The sequence below is a fragment of the Notamacropus eugenii genome, chromosome 1 (assembly GCF_028372415.1).
Source record: "Notamacropus eugenii isolate mMacEug1 chromosome 1, mMacEug1.pri_v2, whole genome shotgun sequence".
In the NCBI taxonomy this organism is placed as follows: Eukaryota; Metazoa; Chordata; class Mammalia; order Diprotodontia; family Macropodidae; genus Notamacropus; species Notamacropus eugenii.
Window position 1 is genome coordinate 41859963 of NC_092872.1, and position 24487 is coordinate 41884449.

The following is a 24487-nucleotide window of genomic DNA, read 5'->3' on the forward strand; positions in this document are numbered from 1 at the left end:
TGGTATCTTTTGGTCTCTGATGGACTGTATTCAGTCTCTCCCATCTCTGATCTGCCCTTCTCACACCTGCCAAGTCAATATCCCTAAAACCCAGATCTAACCTTGTCACTTCCCTTCTGAAGAGGGGAGAAGGGAAGGGAAGGAAAAGAAAAGAAAGGAGGGAAGGGAAAGGAAGGAAAAAGGACAGGGAAAGCAATGCATTATTAAGCGCTTATTATGTGCCAGGCACTTTACAAATAGGTATCTCATTTGATCTTCACAATAGCTCTATGAAATGGGTGCTGGTATGATCCCCATTTTATAGTTGAAAAACTGACTTGTCCAGGGTCACACAGCTGAGATTGGATCTGAACTCAAATTTTCGTAACTCCAGGTCCATCACTTTATCTGTTATATACTTCCTAGTAGCCTTATCAGTAGTTTCCTATCCTTATGATAAAATACTAACTACTTGCTTTGGTACTTTAAATCCTTAGCAATCTGTTTCCATCCTGTCTTTCCAAAGGGACTACAAATTATTTCTTCCTCATGAATCCTATGCTTTAACCAGATAGACCTAGTTGCTATTTTCTGAATGTAAATCATTCTCCTTTCTTTGTATGTTTGAGTAGGCTGTCCCCCATGTATGAAATGGTCTCCTTCCTCACCTCCACTTTTTGGAACTCCTGGCTCCCTTTTAGACTCAGCTAAAATGCTGCCTCCCACACAAGAGACCTTTCATGTTCCTTTGCAAGTACTAATGTGGCCCCTACTGAAATTACTTTGTATTTTGCTTGTCTGTATTTCTCTGAGTTTATGTTCTTTCATCAAGAAATGTAATGTAAGTTACCTGAGAGCAAGGATTTTTTTTTTATTTTTGTCTTTATATTTTATCTTGGTTATCCCCAGCATGGTACTTAGCACATAATAAATACTTAATAAGTGCTTATTGAGCTGAACATGATCTCTGTTTCCCTTATTCTCAGCTTTCTATGATTCTTCTCTCTTTCCCTCTCTCTCCCTCTCTCTGTCTCTCTCTCCCTCCCTCTCTCTCTCTCTCTCTCTCTCTCTCTCTCTCTTTCTCTCTCTCTCTCTCTCTCACACACACACACACACACACACACACACACACACACTCACGCACACACACATATATACCTTCCATATAGTTTGTGGAAATAATGAATTCCTAACTTCTTGGGTTTACTACTGCTTAGCCAGAGCTATGTTCAATTTGATAACTTGGAGAAGAGCATTGACATGGTTCCACTTAATCATTATGTGCAGGAGGGTCTTATCTCTCTGAGAAAAAATTATTGCTTTTCAGATTTCATAGAAAAACTACAGCAGTTTTACACACTCAAAGAGTGATTGTCCTATTAGCATTAATACTAAATCAGATTTTTGAAACCTGGGAAGGATTTAAGGTTGTTGGTACTCTTTTCTTTAATAAAAGAGCATTTCTACTTAAGTGCAAGTTTTAAGAAGTACATGTTTTATTATACAGCATTTAGTGTGGAGCCTGAGAGGTAGGTCAGGACTGAATAGCTGGGGCTTTTGTGTTCAGATCCCACCTCTGATACTGTCTGTGTCTTTGGTCAAGTCACTTAATCTCCCTTGGCCTGTTTTCTCATCTGTAAAATGAGATCTAGAGCTAGGATCTCTTGGCTACCATATATTTTCCACCCTCCCAGACAAAATCCCACAGTGGAAAGGGAAGATACTTAGTATATCAGAAATTTGCCAATCTTGTGTTCATCCTTCATTGCCGAAGAAGACCATTCCATCAGAGAAATAATGACATGACTTGCACTTGACTTTGTTTTGAGTGAGGGAGGGCTGTGCAGGTCACCAGCCTCACTTCTCCTCCAGAGCCATCTGAATCCAGAGACCAGATATTCATCAGGATGACTGGAGATGACCCAGGATGAGGCAATTGGGGTTAAATGACTCGCCCAAGGTCGCACAGCTAGTGAGTGTCAAGGGTCTGAGGTGAGATTTGAACTCAGGTTCTCCTGACTCCTGCACTGGTGCTCTATCCACTGCACCACCTTGCTGCCCCTTGTCAGTCTTGTATGATTTTGTTATAGAGTCAAAGGCAAGGCAAATGTCACTTGGAACCAGTCTTTACTCTAAGCCCTGTCATCCTTGTCTTCCTTCTCTTTCTCTGGTATTTTTCAGCTCCCATCTCTACCTGCTTTGTGATCATGTTTGTTTTTAATGGAGATTCCCCATCAGTTCTCTGAACATTTCAAGTCCTGTGCATAGAAGATGTTAAAAAGCACATTGTGGAATTGAGTTGCATTGAATCAAACTGAAGACGTGCATTTTGTGAGTTAGAAATATATATTCTCCACCAATCATAGAGGAACCAGATGATTAGGCTTCGCATTCTGTCTCTGGTACTTACCAGTCATATGATCTTGAATTCAGTATCATCCCCCATTCTGGAACTCAGTTTCCCCATCTGTAAAATGAAAAGATTGAACTCGATGCTCTTTAAGGGTCCTTCCAGTTATGTGATTTTGCAACTTATCTTTTCCTTTTAGTTTTATGGGTGTATATCCCAACAGCAGAATATGCTCCAGGACTTTGTGAGGACAGCAACCTACCACAGAGCCATTCTTCAGAACCACACAGACTTTAAAGACAAGGTAAGTCCTCTAGCTGGTTGTTAATTGCATATGAATTTGACACAGCAATTTTAAAACGCAAGTCTAAATCTCTAAGAATTGTACAGTGACCCTGAAAAGCAGGGCGAGACTGAAGAGGGGGATAAAGGGGTTTATGTATATATATATTATATTTCCTCAGCAGAACATGAGCTCCGTGAGAGTAGGAATGTTTTTCATTTTGTCTTCACATCCTTGCTGCCTAGAACATTGTCTTGTACCCAGCAGTTGCTTAATAACAGCCTAGTGGGCTGGATTACATGCAGTTGGCTTTTAATGATTCCTGAATTTGCCTTCTGTTGAGTGATTTGTTTTTGTTCAGTCATTTCCAGCTCTTCCTTCATGACTTCATTTGGGGTTTTCTTGGCAAAGATGCTGGAGTGGTTTGCCACTTCCTTCTCCAACTCATTTTACAGGCAAAGAAACTGAGGCAAACAGGATTAAGTGACTTGCCCAGGATCACACATATAGAAAAAGATTTCTGTTATTGTAGATACTGAGTCCTGCAGGGGACACTCCACCTTTAACTGCTCTAATGTGTCTATCTCTCTCATGGAACTGGTATGAGTATTAGCTTAAATAGATTGCAACATTTTGGCAGTAGTGCATTAGTGTTTCATGATTTCCCTTTATTAGTCAGTGTATAGAGTAGCATACAGAATACCTCTGATAGGAAGGCAAGATGTCATAGCCCATGAGAGTATAGGAACAGGAGCCAAAAGGCTTGGTTCTTTATCCCAGTTCCCACCCTTGGAATACTGTGTGACTTTGAGTAAATAATTTCCCATTCATGGGCTTCATTTTCTTCAGGAGTAAAATGTGGGCATTAGAAGTCATGATTAGGTAAAGGAATGGGTTTAAAGTCAGACCAGTTGGGTATGAATCACCACTCTGCCACTGCCACCATGGACAGGTCACCTAACCTCTCCTTGCCTCATTTTCTTTGTAAAATGAAGGGGCTGGACTCAGCGACCTCTAAGGTGCCTCCTAGTTCTAGAACTAACATCCTCTGATTCTCTGAATAGAGCCCTAAGGTCTCTTCTCTACTCAGTGATATCTGAGAAAACAGTGAAAACATCCCTCCTAGATGCTTATCCTCTAATGGAACTAAAGAGACGTGCAGAGGTTTCAATGATTTTTTTGTTGCTTGAATTTTTTATTGGAAGCCAGATGAAAATTATCCTGAGATGTCTTTTAGAAAGCTATCTTTTTGCACTCCTCAGAACAAGAGACTTCCCAAAGGATTTTTTTTAATTAAGAAGAAAATGTCTGTATAGAATTCCTTCATGAGAGTCTCTTCCTCCACCACTACCCCCAAACCCCTCAAGATCTAAGGGTTGGTGGAGAAACTAGTCTTATTCTTTAAACATGAGAAGGAATCTGGACTATTTTCTTAGATATCCACAGTTTGTCCAAAGCTATTTTTAACCTTAGAAAGCTTGATTCTCATTCTGCCTTATCCCAGCAATTTTAATGAAAAATTTGGCTTTGCCAGAACATTTCTGGCTTAGAATTGTGTCTGGCCTGCATCCAGAGGACTGACCCTGTTGGTCATCCACCAGCCTCTCCTCTTCAGAGCTTGCCTTAATTGCAGTCTGCCTATTTTTAGCTTCTTGCAAAATGTACACTGGGGAAAGTCCATCAACCTGAAGGTGCTGGGCTGTAGAGTTTTAATTCAGAAATGTTTTGACATGTTTGTCAAGGCACTGGTTTCTGGAAGCAAGAACTTGCAACAGTGGGCACCAGCTGAAAGTGTATTTTAAAAATCAGCATTTCAGCAAAGGAGAGAATCCCTAGTGCAGCAGCTACTTAGTGCTTCCTGATGTGATATTGGCTTAGCAGAAGGGGATTTAGGGATTTCAAAGCTCTAAACACACACACACAGAGACACTAGCATTTACACATATATATACCCTGCAAAACAATACAACATACACCTGCTCAAAATAACAAGTAATATTCAGATTTGGAGGCCTTGCTTCGGTCCATGATGTGTGATTTGTCTTTGGAAGGGAATCATAATGTTTTTACTATAAGGCCAGGGCATCTCTTTTTAATCCTGCCATAAAATTCTCCATAAACTTCCAGGCATTGCTGATAACAGTTTAAGTAGGGCTGTTAGAACTAGTCATCTGTTCACTGATAAAGTTTGCCCCAGATTGCTAACTGTTTGGATTAAGTGCCATGGCACACATCTATTTAAAATTGGCTGTAAACTCTATTGAGGAGAATACTGGCTTTCTTTCTTTTTGTTTCAACCTACTTTCACTGTTAATAATGTGCCAATGAATACCTTGATGATTCCCATGTTGCAAGGCTATTCTGGGACTGGAATGTGTCCTACTTAAGGTGCTTTAAAGTTTGAAGTCACACTTATATAGCAGGAAAAGTCCTGGGTTTAGAGTCAAGGAGCCCTGGGTTCAAATTTCAACTTTTCTACTTACTAGCTATATTACTTTGGATAAGTCACTCCCACTATCCCTAGTCAGTTTCCTCAGCCATGGATAAAGGAGATCGGACTAGATCAAAGGTTCTTAGCCCTTATTTTTGTCATAGACCTATTTGGCAGTCAGATGGAGCCTATGAACCCCTTATCAGAATAATGTATTGAGTTTTCTTAAATCATAATTGAAGGAAATGCTAAATAGTTATATGATACTATATTATATATATTATATAATATTTATAATTAATTATAATATTAGAGGTTAGTAAACATTAAGCTGTCACTTTTTCCCATCCAGGTTAATGGATACTTTGAAATTTTTCAGACCCCTTTAAACTCTCTTAACTTTTTCAGATATAATGTGTTTAACAGCATTTAAAAAAAAATAAATAGGACTGCACAAAATTCCACCCTAAGTGTTCTGTGGAGATGACCCTGGGTCCCCAGAGTCTACATCAGCAGAATATAAGCTCTGACAGGTTTTATTAGGTTCAAGAGGCTTTGAGGACAGTGCCAGCTACAGAGTCTGTTTTTTCTGAAGACCAGCCTAGCTAAGTACAGAGAGGAGTCTCATTACCAGGAGGTTGACCGCCTGGTGATCGATTCTTTGGCTGTGGCTAAATAGCAAAAAATACAAACGGACTACCTAGTCTTCTACAGCCCTTTTTGCTTTTCATCAATAAAGCCGATACAGTTTATAGATTGTCTTTAAATTTTTTTCCCAGTGAATGCTATTCTAAATGTGAAATATTTGTCTAGTGAGAAAATGAACATATTACTAAAGAAACTCTTATCAACCAACAGTCTCACTATAAATAGAGAAGAAAGTCTCAAGTAAATGGAAAACAGACTCACTGATTTTCTTTGGGATGACAAATAAAGAACTTGACAGAGGTGATTTTATGACATGCCCAAAGGCAATAAGAAACATTTTTTCTATCATATCATGAAGATGTGATATCATACTATATTGTTCATATCAAATATCATAATAACAACACATATTTGCAAAAAAGACCATCATGAACATAATTGCAAGGTATGCCCCAGCATCTGTTGCAGAGGAAAGGGTAGAAAAATTATACAAAGAATTTTATGAGATCCTCTAAATTAAATAAACTTCAGTGCAAAGTTAGCAATAGGTGAGAATAGCAAAAATTAGAGACTATAGATCAGAAGTAAGTAATGAGAAAAGCAAAAAAAATGAAGATTACACAGAAGTTTCATGTTTGTATAACAGATTTTTTTAATATTTTATTTTTTCCCAATTACATGTAAAGAAATTTTCTAATATTCATTTTTTAAAATTTTGTGTTCCCAATTTTTCTCCCCACAATCCCCTCCATCCCTGAGACAGTAAGCAATTTGATACAGGTTATATATGTGCCATCATACAGAACACATTTCCATATAATTCATGTTGTTAAAGAAGACAAAAAAACACTCAAAAAAATAAAGCGAGTGAAAAATAGTGTGCTTTGATCTGCATTCAGAGGCCATCAGTTCTTTCTCTGGAGGTGAATAGCATCATTCATTATGAGTCCTTTGGAATTATCTTGGATCATTGTATTGATGAGAATAACACCTTAATCAGAGACCCTTGCTGTAAAAATTGTTCCCAGGGATCACTAGGTGACACAATGAATAGAACCCTGGCCCTGGAGTCAGGAGGACCAGAGTTCAAATCTGTCCTCAGACACTTGACACTTACTATCTGTGTGACCTTGGGCAAGTCACTTAACTCCAATTGCCTTGCCTTCCCCACTCTAAAAAAAAATTATTTCCCAGCCTTCTGCTTTCCTTCTAATCTTAGCTTCAAAATATTCATTTTACATCTTGTAATACTCTCTATCTCTTCTTTGGTCACAAATTTTTTGCTTTCTCCATAGATCTGATGAGTAAACTATCAAGTAAATTTTCCGAATTTTTTGTACAGTATCCCCTTTTATATCTAAAACATTTAGGGGGTGGAGTCAAGATAGGGGAGTGAGAGCAAGTACTTACCTAAGTTCTAACACAAACTCCTTCAGATACCCCTTAAAAGAGAATCTGAGCAAATTTTAGTGTGGCAGAATACAATAGGAGTCACAGTGTGGCAGATTTCCAACCCAGAATGACCTGGAAGGTCAACGGGAAGGATCTGTTGCACGGGACTGGAGGAGCACACAGTGCACATGCTGTACCAGCACAGACCCCACCATAGCAAAGCCAAGCAGAAAGCCCTGGGTGGTTTGAAGCAGCAGCAGTGTGGATTCTCAAACATATCAGCCCACGATAGGAATACAGTGGAAGTGAGCGAGAGAGAACTGCAAAACCCCACATAACTGCAACAGGTGCTCCTGAGACAAATCAGCTCACAGATTAAATGTCTGTATAAGTCATCTACTTGAACTTCCAGGAGCCAAGATGGTGGAGTGATCAGTAAATGCTATCCTCCTCCCCTTGTTGACCTGGAAAAACCCAGAGAATATTTCCCCATGAAAACATCCTGGAACAGTGGGATCAGCCAAAGGAATGAACATTCTCTTAGCCCGTGAGACTAGGAAAACCACAAAGGGGGGTGTCTCTCTTTCTGTGACTGAAGGGGACCAGTGCAGGACCAGAGCTGTCCCAGAGAGCCCCATGTTCCCTCCTCCCTGGGAGGAGATCCTGAGCTCCAGGGGGATGAAGCCCACAATCACCAACACCAGGACCCCAGGAGTACCTCAGCACCCCAAGGGAATTGGGAAGACATTAGCATAGACAGGGTTCACCAACTGCTATGCTCTAGCTCAGCAGAGGAGGTCTCCTGTGGCCAGACCACCCCTCCCCCACACTTAATGCAACTAGCTCCAAAGTAACTCCATGGAAACTCAGAAAGACTTCACCTGGCCTCTGCTGTGGTGCACCAGCCAGCTCAGCACCAGGTAAGCTGCAGTATTTTATCTTCAAGCTGAAAGAACCAGAATCCACAATACACAAAGCCTCAAATTCTCAGCACAAGAACCATGGGACAGAGCCCCCTGTGCCCCAGAAATAGAGGCCCACTTTAAAAGCCAGGAAAAGGGTGATCATCATGAGTAAAAAGCAAACCAGAAAAGACCATAGAATCTTTCTATGGGGACAAGGACCAAAACACAAATATGAAAGAGGTAGGCATTGAGACTGCACTCCCATCTGAAACTTCAGAAGGGAATATAAACTGGTCTGAAGCCCAAAGAGCATTCTTGAAAGAGCCCAAGAAGGATTTTAAAAGCCAGATTAGAGAAGCAGAAGAAAAACTGGCCAATGATTTTAAAAGTATGAAAAAAGAATTCACTGAAGAGAATAGCTCCTTAAAAAGAAAAACTGGATAAATGGAAAAGGGAGTACAAAACCTAACTGGAGAAAATTACTCCTTAAAAGGAACGATTGAGCAAATGAAAAAGAAGATGCGAAAGTTAACTGAAGAAAACAATCTATTAAAAATTAGAATTGGGCAAGTAGAAGCTAATGACTCCATAAGACATCAAGAATCAGTCAAAAAGAATCTAAAGAATGAAAAAAAAATAGAAGAAAATGTAAAATATCTCATTGGAAAAACAACTGACCTGGAAAATAGATCCAGGAGAGAAAATTAAGAATTGCTGGTCTACCAGAAAGATATGATGAAAAAAAAGAGCCTGGACAATATCTTCCAAGAAATCATCAAGGAAAATTACCCTGAGGTCCTAGATGTAGAGGGCAAAATAGTCATCGAAAGAATCCACCATTCACCTTCTGAAAGGGATCCCAAACTGGAAACACCAAGGAATATTGTTTCCAAATACCAGAACTATCAAGTGAAGGAGAAAATACTGCAGGCAGTCAGAAAGAAACAATTCAGATATTGAAGAGCTACAGTCAGGATCACACAGGACATTGCAGCTTCTACGTTAAAAGATCAGAGGAATTGGAATAATATTCTATAAGGCAAAGAAGCTGGGAATACAACCAAGGATCAATTACCCAGCACCACTGAGCATAAGGAGATAGACATTCAATGAAATGAGGGATTTCCAGACTTTCCTGAGCCAGAGCTCAATAAAAAATTCAATCTTCAAACACAAGTCTCAAGAGAGGCTTAAACAGGTAAACAGGGGGAAAAAATGTTATTCAATATGAGCAAAATGTTTACCTCCCTATAAGGGAAGATGATACTTGTTAATTTTCAGAATTGTATATTTATTTTGATATTTAAAAGAGATATACATGATGTGATGATAAAAAATGTGATTTAAGGGTGTAAAGGGATTGTAACAGGAGATGAGAAAAGGAGGAGGCAGAAAAAGGTAAATTGCATCACAGCAAGAGGCACAAAAACATTACAGCAGAGGGAAAGAAGGGAGGGAGACGAGCATCATTTGAAATTTACGCTCATCTGATTTGGTTCAAGGAGGGAACAACAAATTCAGTTAAGTATAGAAATCTAACTTGCCCTATAGGCAAGGAGGGGAAGAGGAAAGAAAAGTGAGGGGAGGAGAAAAGGGACGGAAAAAGTAGTAAGAGAAAAGGTAAGTAAAAGGAAGGGAGGGAAGACTAAGGGAGGTGGTGGTCAAAAATTTAAACTCTGTTTTGGAGGGGAAAGGAAAAGGGAGAACTAAAAGCATAAATGGGGGAGGAATAAGATGGGGGAGGAATAAGATGGAGAAAAAGGCACAGATAGTAATCATAACTATGAATGTGAATGGAATAAACTCTTCCATAAAACAGAGGCAGATAGCAAAATGGATTAAAAGCCATAATCCAACAATATGTTGTTTACAAGAAACACATTTGAAACAGGGATACACACAGGGTAAAGGTAAAAGGTTTGAGCAGAATATATTGAGCTGCAGCTGATGTAAAAAAAAAAAATCAAGGGTAGCAATCCTAATCTCAGACAAAGCAAAAGCAGAAATAGTCTAATCAAAAAAGATAAGGAAGGAAACTATATCCTGCTAAAAGGCACCATAGATAACAAAGCAATTTCATTACTAAACATATATGCTCCAAGTGGTATAGCATCCAGATTCTCAGAGGAGAAGTTAAGGGAGTTACAGGAAGAAACAGACAGCAAAACTATACTAGTGGAGGACCTCAACCTCTCCTTTTATGAACTTGATAAATCTAACCTCAGAATAAACAAGAAAGAAGTTAAGGAGATGAATAAAACTCTGGGTCTCTGGATATGGTAGATATGATAGATCTCTGGAGAAAACTAAATGGGGATAGAAAGGAATATACCTTTTCCTCAGTGGTACATGGCACATATACAAAAATTGACCATGTACTGGGGCATAAAAACTTCATAATCCAGTGCAGAAAGGCAGAGATAGTCAGTGCATCCATCCATAATACAATAAAAATTATAAGTAATAAAAAACCATGGAAAATAGACCAAAAATTAATTGGGAACTAAATAATCTAATCATAAAGAATGAATGACTTTGTTAAACAACAAATCATAGAAACAAACAACAGCTTCATTAAAGAGAATGAAAATGAGACAATCTTCCAAAACTTATGCGATATTACAAAAGCGGTTCTTAGGGGAAGTTTTATATATCATTAAATGCCTACATGAATAAAATAGAGAAAGAGGAGATCAATGAATTTGGCATGCAGCATAAAAAGCTCAAAAAAGAACAAATTGAAAATCCCCAAGTAAATACCAAATTAGAAATATTGAAAACCAAAGGAGAAATTAATAAAATGGAAATTAAAAAAACTATTGAACTATTAAATAAAACTGAGTTGCTTTATGAAAAAACCAACAAAATTGATAAACCTTTGGTCAATTTGATTAAAAAAAGAAGAAGAAAACTAAATTACCAATATCCAAAAAGAAAAGGATCAACTCCCCTCCAAAGAGGAGGAAATTAAAACAATAATTAGAAATTACTTTGCCCAACTGTATGGCCATAAATTTGACAATGTAAATGAGATGGATGAATATTTTAAAAAATATAAATTGCCCAGATTAACAGAACAGGAAGTTGAATACTTAAACAATCCCATCTCAGAAAAAGAAATTGAACAAGCCATCAATGAACTCCCTAGGAAAAAAATCTCCAGGACCAGATGGATTTACAAGTGAAATCCATCAAACATTTAAAGAACAGTTAATTCCAATACTGTATAGACTATTTGGGAAAATTGGTAAAAAAGGAGTCCTACCAAATTCGTTTTTATGATACAAATATGATTCTGATACCTAAACCACAAAGAGCCAAAACAGAGAAAGAAAATTATAGACCAATTTCTCTAATGAATATAGATGCAAAAATTTTAAATAAGATATTAGCAAAAAGAATACAGCAACTTATGACGAGAATAATACATTATTATCAGGTAGGATTTATACCAGGAATGCAGCTCTGGTTTAATATTAGGAAAATTAATAGCATTATTGATCATATCAACAACAAAACTAACAGAAACCACATGATTATCTCAATAGAGGCATAAAAAGTTTCTGGGATAAGAACTCACTGTTTGACAAAAATTTCTCAGAAAGCTGGATAGCAGTGTGGTGGAAAATAGGCATAGACCAATGTCTGACACTGTACACAAGAATAAAGTCCAAATAGATACATGATCTAGGTATAAAGATTGATACTGTAAACAAATTAGGGGAGCAAGGAATATATAAATCTTGTCAGATTTATAGAAAATGGAGAAATTTTTGACCCAACAAGAGAGAGAGGACATTATGAAGTCCAAAACTGGATAATTTTGATTACACAAATTGAAAATTTTTTGCACAGACAAACCCAATGCAACCAAGATTAGGAGAGAAGCAGATAACTGGGAAAGAATTTTTGCAACTAGTATCTGTGATAAAAGCCTCGTTTTTACAATATATAGAGAACTGAGTGAAATGTACAAGAATACAAGTCATTCTCCAGTTGATAAATGGTCAAGGGATATGAACAGGCAGTTTTTAGAGGAAGAAATTAAAGCTATCTATAGTCATATTAAAAAAAAGTCTAAATCCCAATTGATTAGAGAGATACAAATCAAAGTAACTCTGAGATTCCACATCACACTTATCAGATTGGCTAACATGACAAAACAGGAATATGATAAATGTTGGAGATGTGGGAGAGTTGGAACACTAATTCATTGTTGATGGAGCTCTGAGCTGATCCAACCATTCTGGAGAGCCATTTGGAACTATGCCCAAAGGGTTACCAAAACATCCATACCCTTTGACCCAGCAATATCACTTCTAGGACTGTATCCCAAAGAGATCATTAAAATGGGAAAGGGTTCCACATGTACAAAAATATTTATAGCAGCTCTCATTGTGGTGGCCAAGAACTGGAAATTGAGGGGATGCCCATCGACTGGGGAATAGCTGAACAAATGATAGTGTATGAATAAAATGGAATACTATTGTGCTATAAGAAATGATGAACAGGAAGACTTCAGATAGGCCTGGAAGGACTTCTATGAACTGTATGTAGTGAAAGGAGCAGAAGCAGAAGAACTTTGTACACAGCAACAACCACAGTGTGTGAGGAATTTTTCAGGTAGACTTAGTCCTTCACAGCAATACAAGGACCTAAAAATTTCCCAATGGACTCTTGAAGCAAAATTCCTTCCACATCCAGAGAAAGAACTATGGACTTGGATTGCAGAATGAAGTAGACCATTTTCTCTTGTGTTAAAAAAGAAATAAAATATTTACTCATTTTGACCTTATCTTGCTATACAGTATAAGATGTTGGCCTTTCCCTAGTTTCTGTCACACTCTTATCCAGATTTCTCAGCAATTATTACCAAATAGTGAGTTCTTGTCCCAAAAATTGGGGTCTTGCAGCTTATCAAACACTGTATTACTATGGTCATTTGCTACTGTGTTTTGTTTACCTTATCTGTTCTACTGATCCACCACTATATTTTTAAGTCAGTTTAATGATTATCACTTTATAATACAATTTGTGATCTGGTACAGGTAGGTCACCTTCCTTCATTCTCATTCTCTCTCACTTTCTCCCTCTTTTTCTCTCTGTCTCTCTTTGTTTCTTCTTTCTTATGGTTTCTCTCATTGGTTCTAAGTCTTCTTTATAACATGACCAATGTGAAAATATGTTTAATATGAATGTATCGGTAAAGCCTGTATCAAACTGCACACCATCTTGGGGTGGGGGGAGGAAAGGGGTGTGAAGAAAATTTGGAATTCAAAATCTTATGGAAGTGAATAGTAAAAACTCAAAATGAATAAATTATTTTTTATTCCCTTGATATTCTTGACTTTTTCTTCTTTCAGATGAAATTTCTTATTAGTTTTTCCAGCTATATAAAGTATTTTTGGTAGTTTGATTGGTATGGCACTGAATGACTAAATTAATTTAGGTAGAACAGCCTAACCATGAAAAACTGATGCTTTTCCAATTGTTTAGATCTGACTTTACTCATGTGGAAAGTTTTTTGTAATTGTGTTCATAAATTCCTGGCTTTGTCATGGCAGGTAGACTCCCTAGTATTTTATATTGTCTCCATTTATTTTAAATAGAGTTTCTCTTTCAATCTTTTGTTGCTAGACTTTGCTGGTAATATATAGAAATGCTGATGATTTATGTGAGTCTATTTTATATCCTGCAATTTTACTAAAGATGTTAATTATTTCAACAAGTTTTTTAGTTGCTTCTTTCTGTTGGAATCCTTAAGTATGCATTCATATCATCTTCAAAGAGGAATTGTTTTGTTACCTCATTACCTATTTTTTCACATTTATTTTAATTTATGGAATAAAACAAGCATTTCCATAGTGTAGTATAATAAAAAATATGATGGCAAATGAAATTGCAAATCTATTGTGTACTTTTTATTTTTTTAAATGTATAAAAAGTTATTATGTAAATTTCATTTTTTTTCTTTTTTCCCATCTCCCCACTCTAGAGAAGGCTACCATTAGACACAAATAGGTAGGTGTGTGTGTGTTTGTGTGTGTCTGTGTAAAATTATTCTATACAAACTTCTATTTATTAGTTATTTCTCTGAATACAGACAGTATCTTTCTTCACATGTCCTTTATAGTTAATTTAGATATTTATAATAGTCAAAATGACTTAGTCATTCAATATCATTTGTAAAACAATATTGATGTAACTGTATACAATGTTTTCTTGGTTCTGTCCATTTTACTTTTCATTCTTTTGTGTAAGTCTTGCCATTTTAAAATTTTATTTATTTTTAGCTTTCAACATTCACTTCCACAAGATTTTGAGGTCCAAATTTTCTCTCCATCTCTCATCTTCACCCACCCCAAGACAGCATGCACTCTAATTACTTCTTTCTTCAATCTACCCTCCAAATGTCACACCTCTCCCTTCTCTTATCCCCATCTCCACTATTTTCTTGTAGGGCAAACAAATTTTTATACCCCGTTGCCTGTATATTTTATTTCCCAGTTGCATGTAAAACATTTTCTAACATTCGTTTTTAAAACTTTGAGTTCCAATTTCTCTCCCTTTTTCCCTCCCCACCCATCCCCATTGAGAAGGCAAGCAATTTGATATAGGTTATACATGTGTAGTCATGCAAAACACTTCCAAAGGAGTCATGTTGTGAAATACTAACTGTATTTCCCTCCATTCCGGCCCCCATTTATTCTATTCTCTCTTTTGACCTTGTCCCTCCTCAAGTGTTTACTTCTAATTACCCCTTTCTCCCATTTGCCCTCCCTGCTATCATCCTCCACCTCCTGCTTATCCTCTTCCCCCCTACTTTCCTGTAGTGTAAGATAGATTTTCATCAAATGAGTATGTATGTTATTCCCTCCTTAAGCCAAATGTGATGAACATAAGATTCACTCTTTCCCTCTCACCTCCCCCTCTTCCCCTCCATTAAAAAAGCTTTTTCTTGCCTCTTTTATGTGAGAGATAATTTGCCCCATTCTAGTTCTCTTTTCCTCCTCCCAATATATTCCTCTCTCACCCTTTAATTTTATTTTTTTAGATATCATCACTTCCTATTCAATGCACCCTGTGCCTTCTGTCTATATGTGTATAATCTCTCCAACTACCCTAATACTGAGAAAAGTCTCAAGACTTACAAATATTATTTTTCCATGTAGGAAAGTAAATGGTTCAACTTTAATAAGTCCCTTATGAATTTTATTTCCTGTTTACCTTTTCATGCTTTTCTTGATTCTTGTGTTTAAAAGTCAAATTTTTTATTCAACTCTGATCTTTTCATCAAGAATACTTGAAAGTCCTCTATTTCATTGAATGATCATTTTTTCCCTGAAGCATTATCCTCAGTTTTGCTGAGTAGATGATTCTTGGTTTTAATCCTAGCTCATTTGACCTCTTGAATATCATATTCCAAGCCTTGGAATCTCTTCATGTAGAAGCTTGCTAGATCTTGTGTTATCCAGATTATGTTTCCACAATACTTGAATTACTTTTTCTGACTGTTTGCAATATTTTCTCCTTGACCTAGGAACTCTGGAATTTGACTACAATATTCCTAGGAGTATTCCTTTTGGGATCTCTTTTAGCAGGCAACCATTGGATTCTTTCAATATCTATTTTACCCTCTGCTTCAACACTATAAGGGCAGTTTTCCTTGATAATTTCTTGAAAGATGATATCTAGCCTCTTTTTTTGATCATGACTTTTCAGGTAGTCCTATAATTTTTAAATTATCTCTCCTGAATCTATTTTCCAGATCAGTTGTTTTTCCAAAGAGACATTTCACATTGTTTGCTATTTTTTCATTCCTTTGGTTTTGTTTTATAATTTCTTGATTTTTCATAAAGTCATTAGCTTTCATCTGCTCCTTTCTAATCCTTAAGGAATTATTTTCTTCAGTAAGCTTTTGGAACTCCTTTTCCATCTATCCAATTCTGCTTTTCAAGGCATTCTTCTCCCCATTGGTTTTTTGGACCTCTTTTGCCATTTGGGTTAGTCTACTTTTAAGGTGTTATTTTCTTCAGTAATTTTTTGGGTCCTCTTTAGCAAGCAGTTCATTCATTTTTCATGATTTTCTTGCATCATTCCCATGTCTCTTCCCAATTTTTGCTCTACTTCTCTTACTTTATTTTCAAAATCCTTTCTGAGCTCTTCCATGTCCTGAGACCAATTCATATTTTTCTTGGAGTCTTTGGATGAAGAAGCTTTGACTTTGTTGTCTTTTTCTGTTTGCATATTTTGGTCTTTCTTGTCACCAAAGTAAGATTCTATAGTCTGATTCTTTTTTTGGTTTTTGCTCCTTTCCCCAACCATTTACTTGACTTTTGAGCTCTTTATCAAGGTAGTTGTCTGCTTCTAGTGGGGATGGGGGGTGTACTCTTGGCTGCTTGATCTTCCCACAATCTGTGGGACTAGAACTCCAGAAAAAGCTGCTGTTGCTGTCTCTGCTTCAAATGTGTTACTTGTAAACAACGTATTGTAAGATTTCCTTTCTGCTATCTGCTTACATTTTATGAGTGAGTTCATCCTATTCACATTCACAGTTATGATTACTAACTGTGTATTTCCTTCCATCCTACTTTATCCCTGTTTCTCTCTCTCTTCCTCTCTTTCTCTCTCTCTTTCTCTCTCTTCTTCCATCTCTCCCTCCCTCTTTACCTGTCCTTTAACTCTGTCCCTCCTCACCTCTGTTTTGCTTCTGTCCACTGCCTTCTACAATTTACCCTCTCTTCTATCAGTTCCCCCCTTCTTTGTGTCCAACTAAGCGTTTATGTTATTCCCTCTCTGAGCCAATTCCAATGACAGTTGAGTTCAAGCAAAGTCCACCCACTCACATCTTTTCTTCTACTGTAATAGGTCTTTTGGATCTCTTCGTGTGAGATAATTTACCCCATTCTGCTCTTCTCTCTTCCTTCTCCTAATGAAGTCTTCTTTCTCACCCTTTATTTTTTATATCAACCCATCAAAGTCAACTTATGCCTGTACCCTCTATGTATATTCCTTTTCACTACCCTAATAGTGATAAAGTTAGGCATCATCTTCCCATGTAGAGATGTAAAGAGTTTAACTTTATTAAATCCCTTAAGATATCTCTTTCCTATTTACCTGTTCGTTTTCTTTTCCATCTTGTTTTTGAAAATCAGATTTTCTGTTCAGCACTGGTCTTTTCATCAGGAATGTTTGAAAGTCCTCTATTTCATTGATTATCCATTTATTCCCCTGAATGATTATACTCAGTTTCACTGGGTAGGTGATTATTGACTTGATCCTGATTCCTTTGTCCGCCAGAATGTCATATTCTAAGCTATCCAGTTCTTTGATATAGAAGCTGCTAAATCCTGTGTAATCCTGACTGTGGGTCCACAATATTTGATTTGTTTCTTGTTGCTGCCTGCAGCATTTTCTCCTTAAGCTTGGAGTTCTTTAATTTGGTTATAATGTTCCTTGGAGTATTCATTTTGGGATCTCTTTCAGGTGGTGATTGGTGGATTCTTTTGATTTTTATTTTACTGTGGTTATAGGATATCAGGGCAGTTTACTTGATAATTTCTTGAAATATGATGCCTAGGCTCTTTTTTTATCATGACTTTCAAGTAGTCTAGAAATTCTTAAGTGATCTCTCCTTGATCTATTTTCTAGGTCTATTGTTTTTTCAATAAAATATTTCACATCTTCATCTCTTTTTCATTCTTTTGATTTTGTTTAGTTGTTTCTTGATGTCTCAGAATCATTATCTTCCAATTGCCCAGTTCTAACTTCTAAGTAATTGTTTTCTTCAGTGAATTTTTGTAACTCCTTTTTCATTTGGTCACTTCTACTTTTTAAGAAGTTGTTTTCTTTGGTGAGTTTTTGTACATTTTTGTTTCCTTTATGAAACTGTTAAGTCTTTTTTTCATGATTCTCTTGTGTCACTCTCATTTCTTTTTACCAATTTTTTTCTACCTCCCATATTTGATTTTTAAAAATCCTTTCTGAGCTCTTCCAGGAGTTCTTTGTGATACTGAAAGCAATTCACATTTCTCTTTGAGGCTTCACATGTTGGCATTTTGATTTTGTTGCCCTCTTCTGAGTGTATATTTTGATCACCCCCGTCACCATAATAACTTTCTATGGTCAGGTTTTTTTTGTTTGTTTTGTTTTATTTTTCTCATTTTTCCAGTCTATTTAATGACTTTTCAAGTTGGGCTCTCCTCCTGGAGTGGATGGGGCACTGTCCCATGTTTTTGCATTAGGGCCCAAGGTCTCATAGCTGGCCTGCTGCATCAGTGCCATGTGTCCTGACTACTGACTTGTGCCAGGGCTCAGGCCTCACAGCTAGCTTGCTGGTGTACAGACTGCAGCTGACTTACTGCAGTGCCACCTACACTGGCCTGTGCTTCCCTTTTACCTGAGTGAGATAGACCTTTCCTGATGACTTTCTTAGTTGTCTTGGGCTAGGAAATTGTTTCACTCCATCCTTTTGTTAGTTCTTCAACTCCAGAATTCACTTTGGGGCATTATTTTATAGTTGTTTGGAGGTAAATTTGGAAGAGTTCAGGTGAGTTACTGTCTTACTCTGCCAACTTGGCTCCACCTTCCAGTATTTTTTTAAAGAAATACCCTAGAAAGTACTGCACATGGTAAGAACCAAATAAGATCACTAAAAAGTGAAATTCATAATATTTTAAGTCAGTAAAGGACTAGTTTTTTAACTAATATAGAAAACATGGGGCAGCTGGGTAGTGCAGTGAATAGAGGTCTGCATCTGGAGTCAAGAAGATTCATCTTCTTGAGTTCAAATCTGACCTCAGACACTTATTAGTTTATTGACCTCGGGCAAGTCACTTAACCCTATTTGCCTCAGGTTCCTCATCTGTCATATAAGCTGGGGAAAGAAATGGCAAATCACTCCAGTATTTTTGCTAATAAAACTCCAAATGGGGTCACAGAATGTCAGACAAGACTGGAAAACAACCTAACACAAAGGAAACATTCATGAATCAGCTATTATATTTGCTCAGACTTTAAACTTGTTTGAGGAAAGGTTGGTACAAAAGTAAAAGAAAAGGGAAAAAAAGATAAGGTATGCATTATTTTTAACTTTAAACTCACTTGTTTTTTAAGTTATTGATCATTTAGAATGGAATCTCAACAGAAAAATACATGAACACTAATTATAATAATTTTACAAAAATATTTAATGTATGTCAATTACTATGTCAAAGAGACCAAAAGAACCTAAAAAATTTTATTCAGTGAACATTTGAGTTGGTTGCCCAGGAGACGCATATGACAACAAAGGGCAATATCAGGAGAGAATAAAGCCTAATTATAAAATCTTAGAGAAAAACGGCAAAAGATTATGAGCATTATCTTCTCATGAAGCAGAGAAACAGTGGAAAGTTAAACTAACTTAAAGAAATCATAGGGAGAGATCCATCAAAGCAAAATCATACCAATAATATTTATTGACAAAACTGGAAGGACCAGGAGAAAAAGAAACACAGAAAAGATCTGCAAAGATTTTTATTTTAAACAATGTCTTTTCTACATCAGGGAAAATGGAGCAACAACACAGATTCTCACATCATAGTTACAGACCAGTATATAAAGGAGAAGAAAGTGGTACCAAAGAAATAAAGACAGGAAAAATATTATCAGACCAAGTATACATAGAGGAGAATCTGCTCAGGAGAAAACACGTGAAGGTTGTTCGGAATTTATTCTCAGGATGTCTGAAAAAAGAGAAGACACCAAAGGCATGGAGAAAGTCTCAGACCTTATGAATCTATTTTTAAATCTACCAATACTATCTAATGATATGCCTGCTTTTCATCTATACAAAGTTTTTATGAGAGTAGTTATGCCCATTGTAGTCAGCCTTGATGTATTAGTGGCAGGTAGACTTCCACATGGGGTATTCTACAATGTAATATCTTTTCTATCACATATTGAAAAATTTAGAAAATCCAAGATTCCATTTTACTTTTTACATGTTGAGTATAAAAACCCTTTTGATTCAATGGAGCACAACTACCTCTTAAATTCTGTCTTTCAATAAGGTGCCTTCCAAAAAAGTACATTAAAATTATAGAGAATTCTCATAATGAAATGGCAACAGAGATAAATGTTTTTGCTATTCTGATCATAAAAACCAGACAAGGCACAAAACAGGGACATGAATGCTTCCCAAAAGCATTTACCACTTCCACTTGCAAATGATATCATTTCATGAAGCCCCAAACATTTCAGGGCCTCCTGATTAAGAGCTATAACTAGCCTAACATTCCACATAGAAAAAAACCCACAAGGAGATGAAGAATGCTTGTTATTACCCTAATGCACTATTAGTGGAACTGTAAATTGGTCCAGATATTCTGAAAAACAATTAGCAATTTTATTAGAAAGGTTACTAAGCCATACATAACCCTAGACCCAACAATACATTACTAGCATATGTCCAAAAGGGGTCAAAGACAGAAGAAAATATTCCATATACATACTTACATGTGTGTATCTGCTTCAGCACTAACTATAGTATCAGCAAACCAGTCAACCTTTGGAAGGATTTGGACAGGAGTCACTCAGGAGGGGCAGGCATAGATGACTTGCAGTCTTCTTCATTGGAAAGAACATCCAAGTCAATGAGATCACAGATGCCTTTGAGTATCTGAGTAAAGAACTAGAAGTAAAGTGGGTTGATAGAAATGTGAGAAGACTTGTGTAAATGAATGCCAAGCAAAACACACAAAACCTGGAAAACAGCTTGAGCAGGGACCACAGTAAAAGACCTAAGGACTCTTATCCATGCAATGGCCATCATGATTTCACAGGTCTGATAGTGAAGGATGCCTCTCGACTCTTGGTAGGTAGGTGATAGACCCTAGGTGCAGAATGAGGCTTGCGTTTTCAGAGATGGCCAATATTTGAATGTGCTTTATTAGACTACTATTTGTTGGCGAAGGTGTGGAGGAAGATGATCAGGAGGAAATCACAGGAAAAAATACATCAATAAAACATTTTAAAGGAGGAGTTAGAGTGAAGATGAATCTCAAACCTTTTTTTCTTCACTAATAGTAGCACAAAATAAGTCAATCTTTGGAGTAAACATGTTAGGAGATGATTACATTTTAAAATGTAATGCATATTCATATGTTTGGAATAAATTATTTTGCAATTTTACTTTAAAACAGAACCTTTTAGTCTAGTAAGGGATGAGAATAGTATAATACACATACAAATAAGTATAAATGATAATAGCAGGTATTTCTAGGGTTTGTGAAGCACAAAATTTATCTCATTTGATCCCAACAATGACCATGTGACTCAAGTGCTGTTATTATCCTCAGTTTATAGATGAGGAAATGGAGCCTCAGAAGGGTTAAATTACTTGCCCAGGTTCATAGAGCTATTAAATTTTTAATGTCAGGTAGATTTGAACCCCAGCCTTTCTGACTCCAGGTTCAGCACTATCTAGCACAACATCATTTCATTACTACAAAGTAGAATTTGAAAGGGGCAAAAAAAAAATCACAAGGGCCCTAAGAAAATGTGAAACTTAGGCTGAGCTCTCTAAATAAGAATATTAGAAGCTTATTTAAGAATTCTGTTTTGTTCATGTGGTTTTTGTACCACTGGTGGTTTTTGAAACCTAGGGATTATTCTCAAGTCTTCATTTTCAGCACACGTAGGTCATTAATTGTCAAGTCTTATCAATTTTTCCCTCTATGCCATCTCTTTCCTCTGTCCTATTTTTCTACTCATACCATAACCATCACTCCTGAAATTTGGTGTCGATAATATTGTGATTAACACAGTACATATTCATAACATCTGGTTAGTAGGTCTATATTCCTTTTTATGAAATAGATAAGGATATATTTGTCATTTAGGATTTTTGTAATTGCAAGTGACATAATTATATGAATGTAAATGCTGGAGACGAGACCTTTTATTAGAACCCTAGAGGTCTTCTCTCCCATCATCAATATTCATACGTAAAATTCCAGGGAAATTTGTTCTTTTGGGGCAAAGACTCTTTTGTTCTCCCCAAAGGAGCAATCTTCAAGGCTATTTCTCTTAGTAATAGGAAATCTTATTTACAACATAAAGAAAACATTGTGAATAATTTGACAATTTCTTTTCCACTTCCCAATGCAATTTGTTGCAACTTCTCTATTCTGCCTCATACCCCTAAACTGTTGGGAATAACTATTCCTGTTTCCAGAATTGTAATATTGCTCAGCTCTACCCAAGTAAAGTAGTTTTTCATAACCCTGTAATTCCCATAGATAACAGATTTTGTTTTTCAAGGGAAATAAGAGAAATGATCCTTTTATACTCACCCTTGCCAGTAACTCTCCAAAAATCCCTGTGAACTAGAAAATTGAATTTTTATGGACATGTACCAGAGGGGAAAAATTTTGTCCAAAAGGGGAAATTTACTTGAATTAAAACAAGGTTCTCTTGCCTCTTCCTTCTCCTTTACCTCCCATGTCCAATTGTCAACTAGATCCCATCGATTCTTACCTCCACAGCATCTGATCCTTGAATGTGAGTTTTCCTTACTATTCATCCTGTTACTACCCAAGTACTAACATTCATTACTACCTATTTGGACCTTAAAATAGCTTCTGAACAAATCTTCCTGCCTCCTCTTAGCCCCCTTTCCAATTTGTCCTTCCTAGTGCTATCAGAATAATCTTTCTTATATATAAATCTGATTATATCTCTCCTCTTATGAAAAAACTCTTTAGTAGTACTTCATGTGTATGGTTTGGGTTCTTTGACCTGGCAATCAAGACTTTCCACTCTCTGACACCACCTTCCCATACTAGCCTTATCCCAAAGCAAGAGCTGAGCTCTGTTTATCATTTATAGAAAAGAAGAAAAAAAAAACAAGAGCCAAACCTGATCTCTCTCTTTTCCTTAAAATTCTCAAACATCACTTTTTGTTACAAGGACCTGATTTCACTTGTGTCCTATACCTACTCTTAGGTCCTAGATGTAAGTAGCAGTGCAAGTAAAAGCTTAATGAAGCAGACTATTTTCTTATTGTTTGTTTTTTCTTTCTCGTGGTTCCTCCTATTTGTTGTAATTCTTCTATACAACATGACTAATGTGAAGATATGTTTAATAGGAACATATATGTAGAGCCTGTATCAGATTTCATGCTGTCTTGGGGAAGAGGAAAGGAAGGGAAGGAGGGAGAGAAAATTTAAAACATATGGAAGTGAATGTTGAAAACTAAAAATAAATAAATTAACTTTAAAAAAGAAAGAGCTCAATAATTATAGCTCTACATGTCTATAGCAATTTTATGTTTATAAATACTTTCTTTTTTGTAAATAAGTTTTTATTTTTTTTAATGTCACTTTAGTTTCTTAGAATTACCCCATCATACACAACTCAGTCCCAACCTTTCTTTCAAACTACTTTAGTAATGATGACAGTTTTAAGGATATTGTTAAGATTTGCATATATATACATATATATATATATAAAATAATTAAACAGTTTCACCTTAATGAGTGCCTTATAATTAGGCTTTATTGTTTTCCTTACATTTCTTCTGGATCTTTTATATCTGATTTTCCAATGAGTTCTGGTCTTTTTGTTACAAATACCAGAAAGTCTTTCAGTTCATCAAATGTTCATTTTTTTTTCATTCAGGACTATGTTCAACTTTTCTGGATATGCTATTTTTGGACACAACTTCCTCTCTTTCCAAGACCTATGGTCTTTTAGAGTAGAAACTGCTAGGTCTTATGAAATCCTGACTGCATTTGCACAGTATTTAAATTCATTTTTTTTTTCTTATTGCTTATAACATTTTCTCTTTAACCTGGAAGTTTTGAAACTTGACTATGACATTCCCTATATGGGATCTCTTTCAGGTGGAGTAGATTTTTTCTATTTCTGCTTTGCCCTCTTATTCTAGAACTTCAAGGTAATTTTCTTTAATAATTTTTTGTATTACTGTATCCAGACTCTTTTTCTTTAATCATAACTTGCAGGTAGTCCAACAATTGGGTAAAAAAGGTAAAAAGGAGCAATTATATTATTAAAGCAGGATGTGAAAGGAAGAATTCATACAGAGGAAGCAGGTTGGGTTGGAGGGCTGTTAATGTTGCAACCTTACTCGCATCTGGATTAAAGAGAAAACAACGTGTACATCTGGAAGGGTGTAGAAATATTCCACACATCCTAGAGATGTGAGAAAACTGTAGGACAGGGTGGGGAGGGACTTTTAGGAAGATATGTGGATTTAGGAGGGTTGGGGGAGAGGAGGAAAGGGGTGTGTAGATTGAGATTGGAAATGGGAGAAGGAATGAAGGGACTCTTGCAGGATTGGTGAACTGGGGGTGGGATAAGAAGATTAAAGTAATAAGGATAGGGTGAAAAAAAGAGACTAAGAAAGAAAATAATAAGTAAAAATAAGATGGAGGGAAATTCACACATAGTAATTATAACTTTGAATGTGAATAGGATGTCTATAGCAGCTCTCT

At 36.5% G+C, this 24487-nt stretch overlaps 1 protein-coding gene across 3 annotated transcripts in view; it reads left to right on the plus strand.

Annotated features, from left to right (window-relative positions):
- LOC140497018 (histone-arginine methyltransferase CARM1-like) overlaps positions 1–24487 on the plus strand; it is a 274761-nt gene that overhangs the window by 145579 nt on the left and 104695 nt on the right. For all 3 annotated transcript variants that reach the window (XM_072597490.1, XM_072597499.1, XM_072597508.1), the window contains one exon: positions 2529–2633. In XM_072597490.1, coding sequence (XP_072453591.1) covers positions 2529–2633 — 105 coding nt within the window. The remainder of the gene's footprint in view (positions 1–2528; positions 2634–24487) is intronic.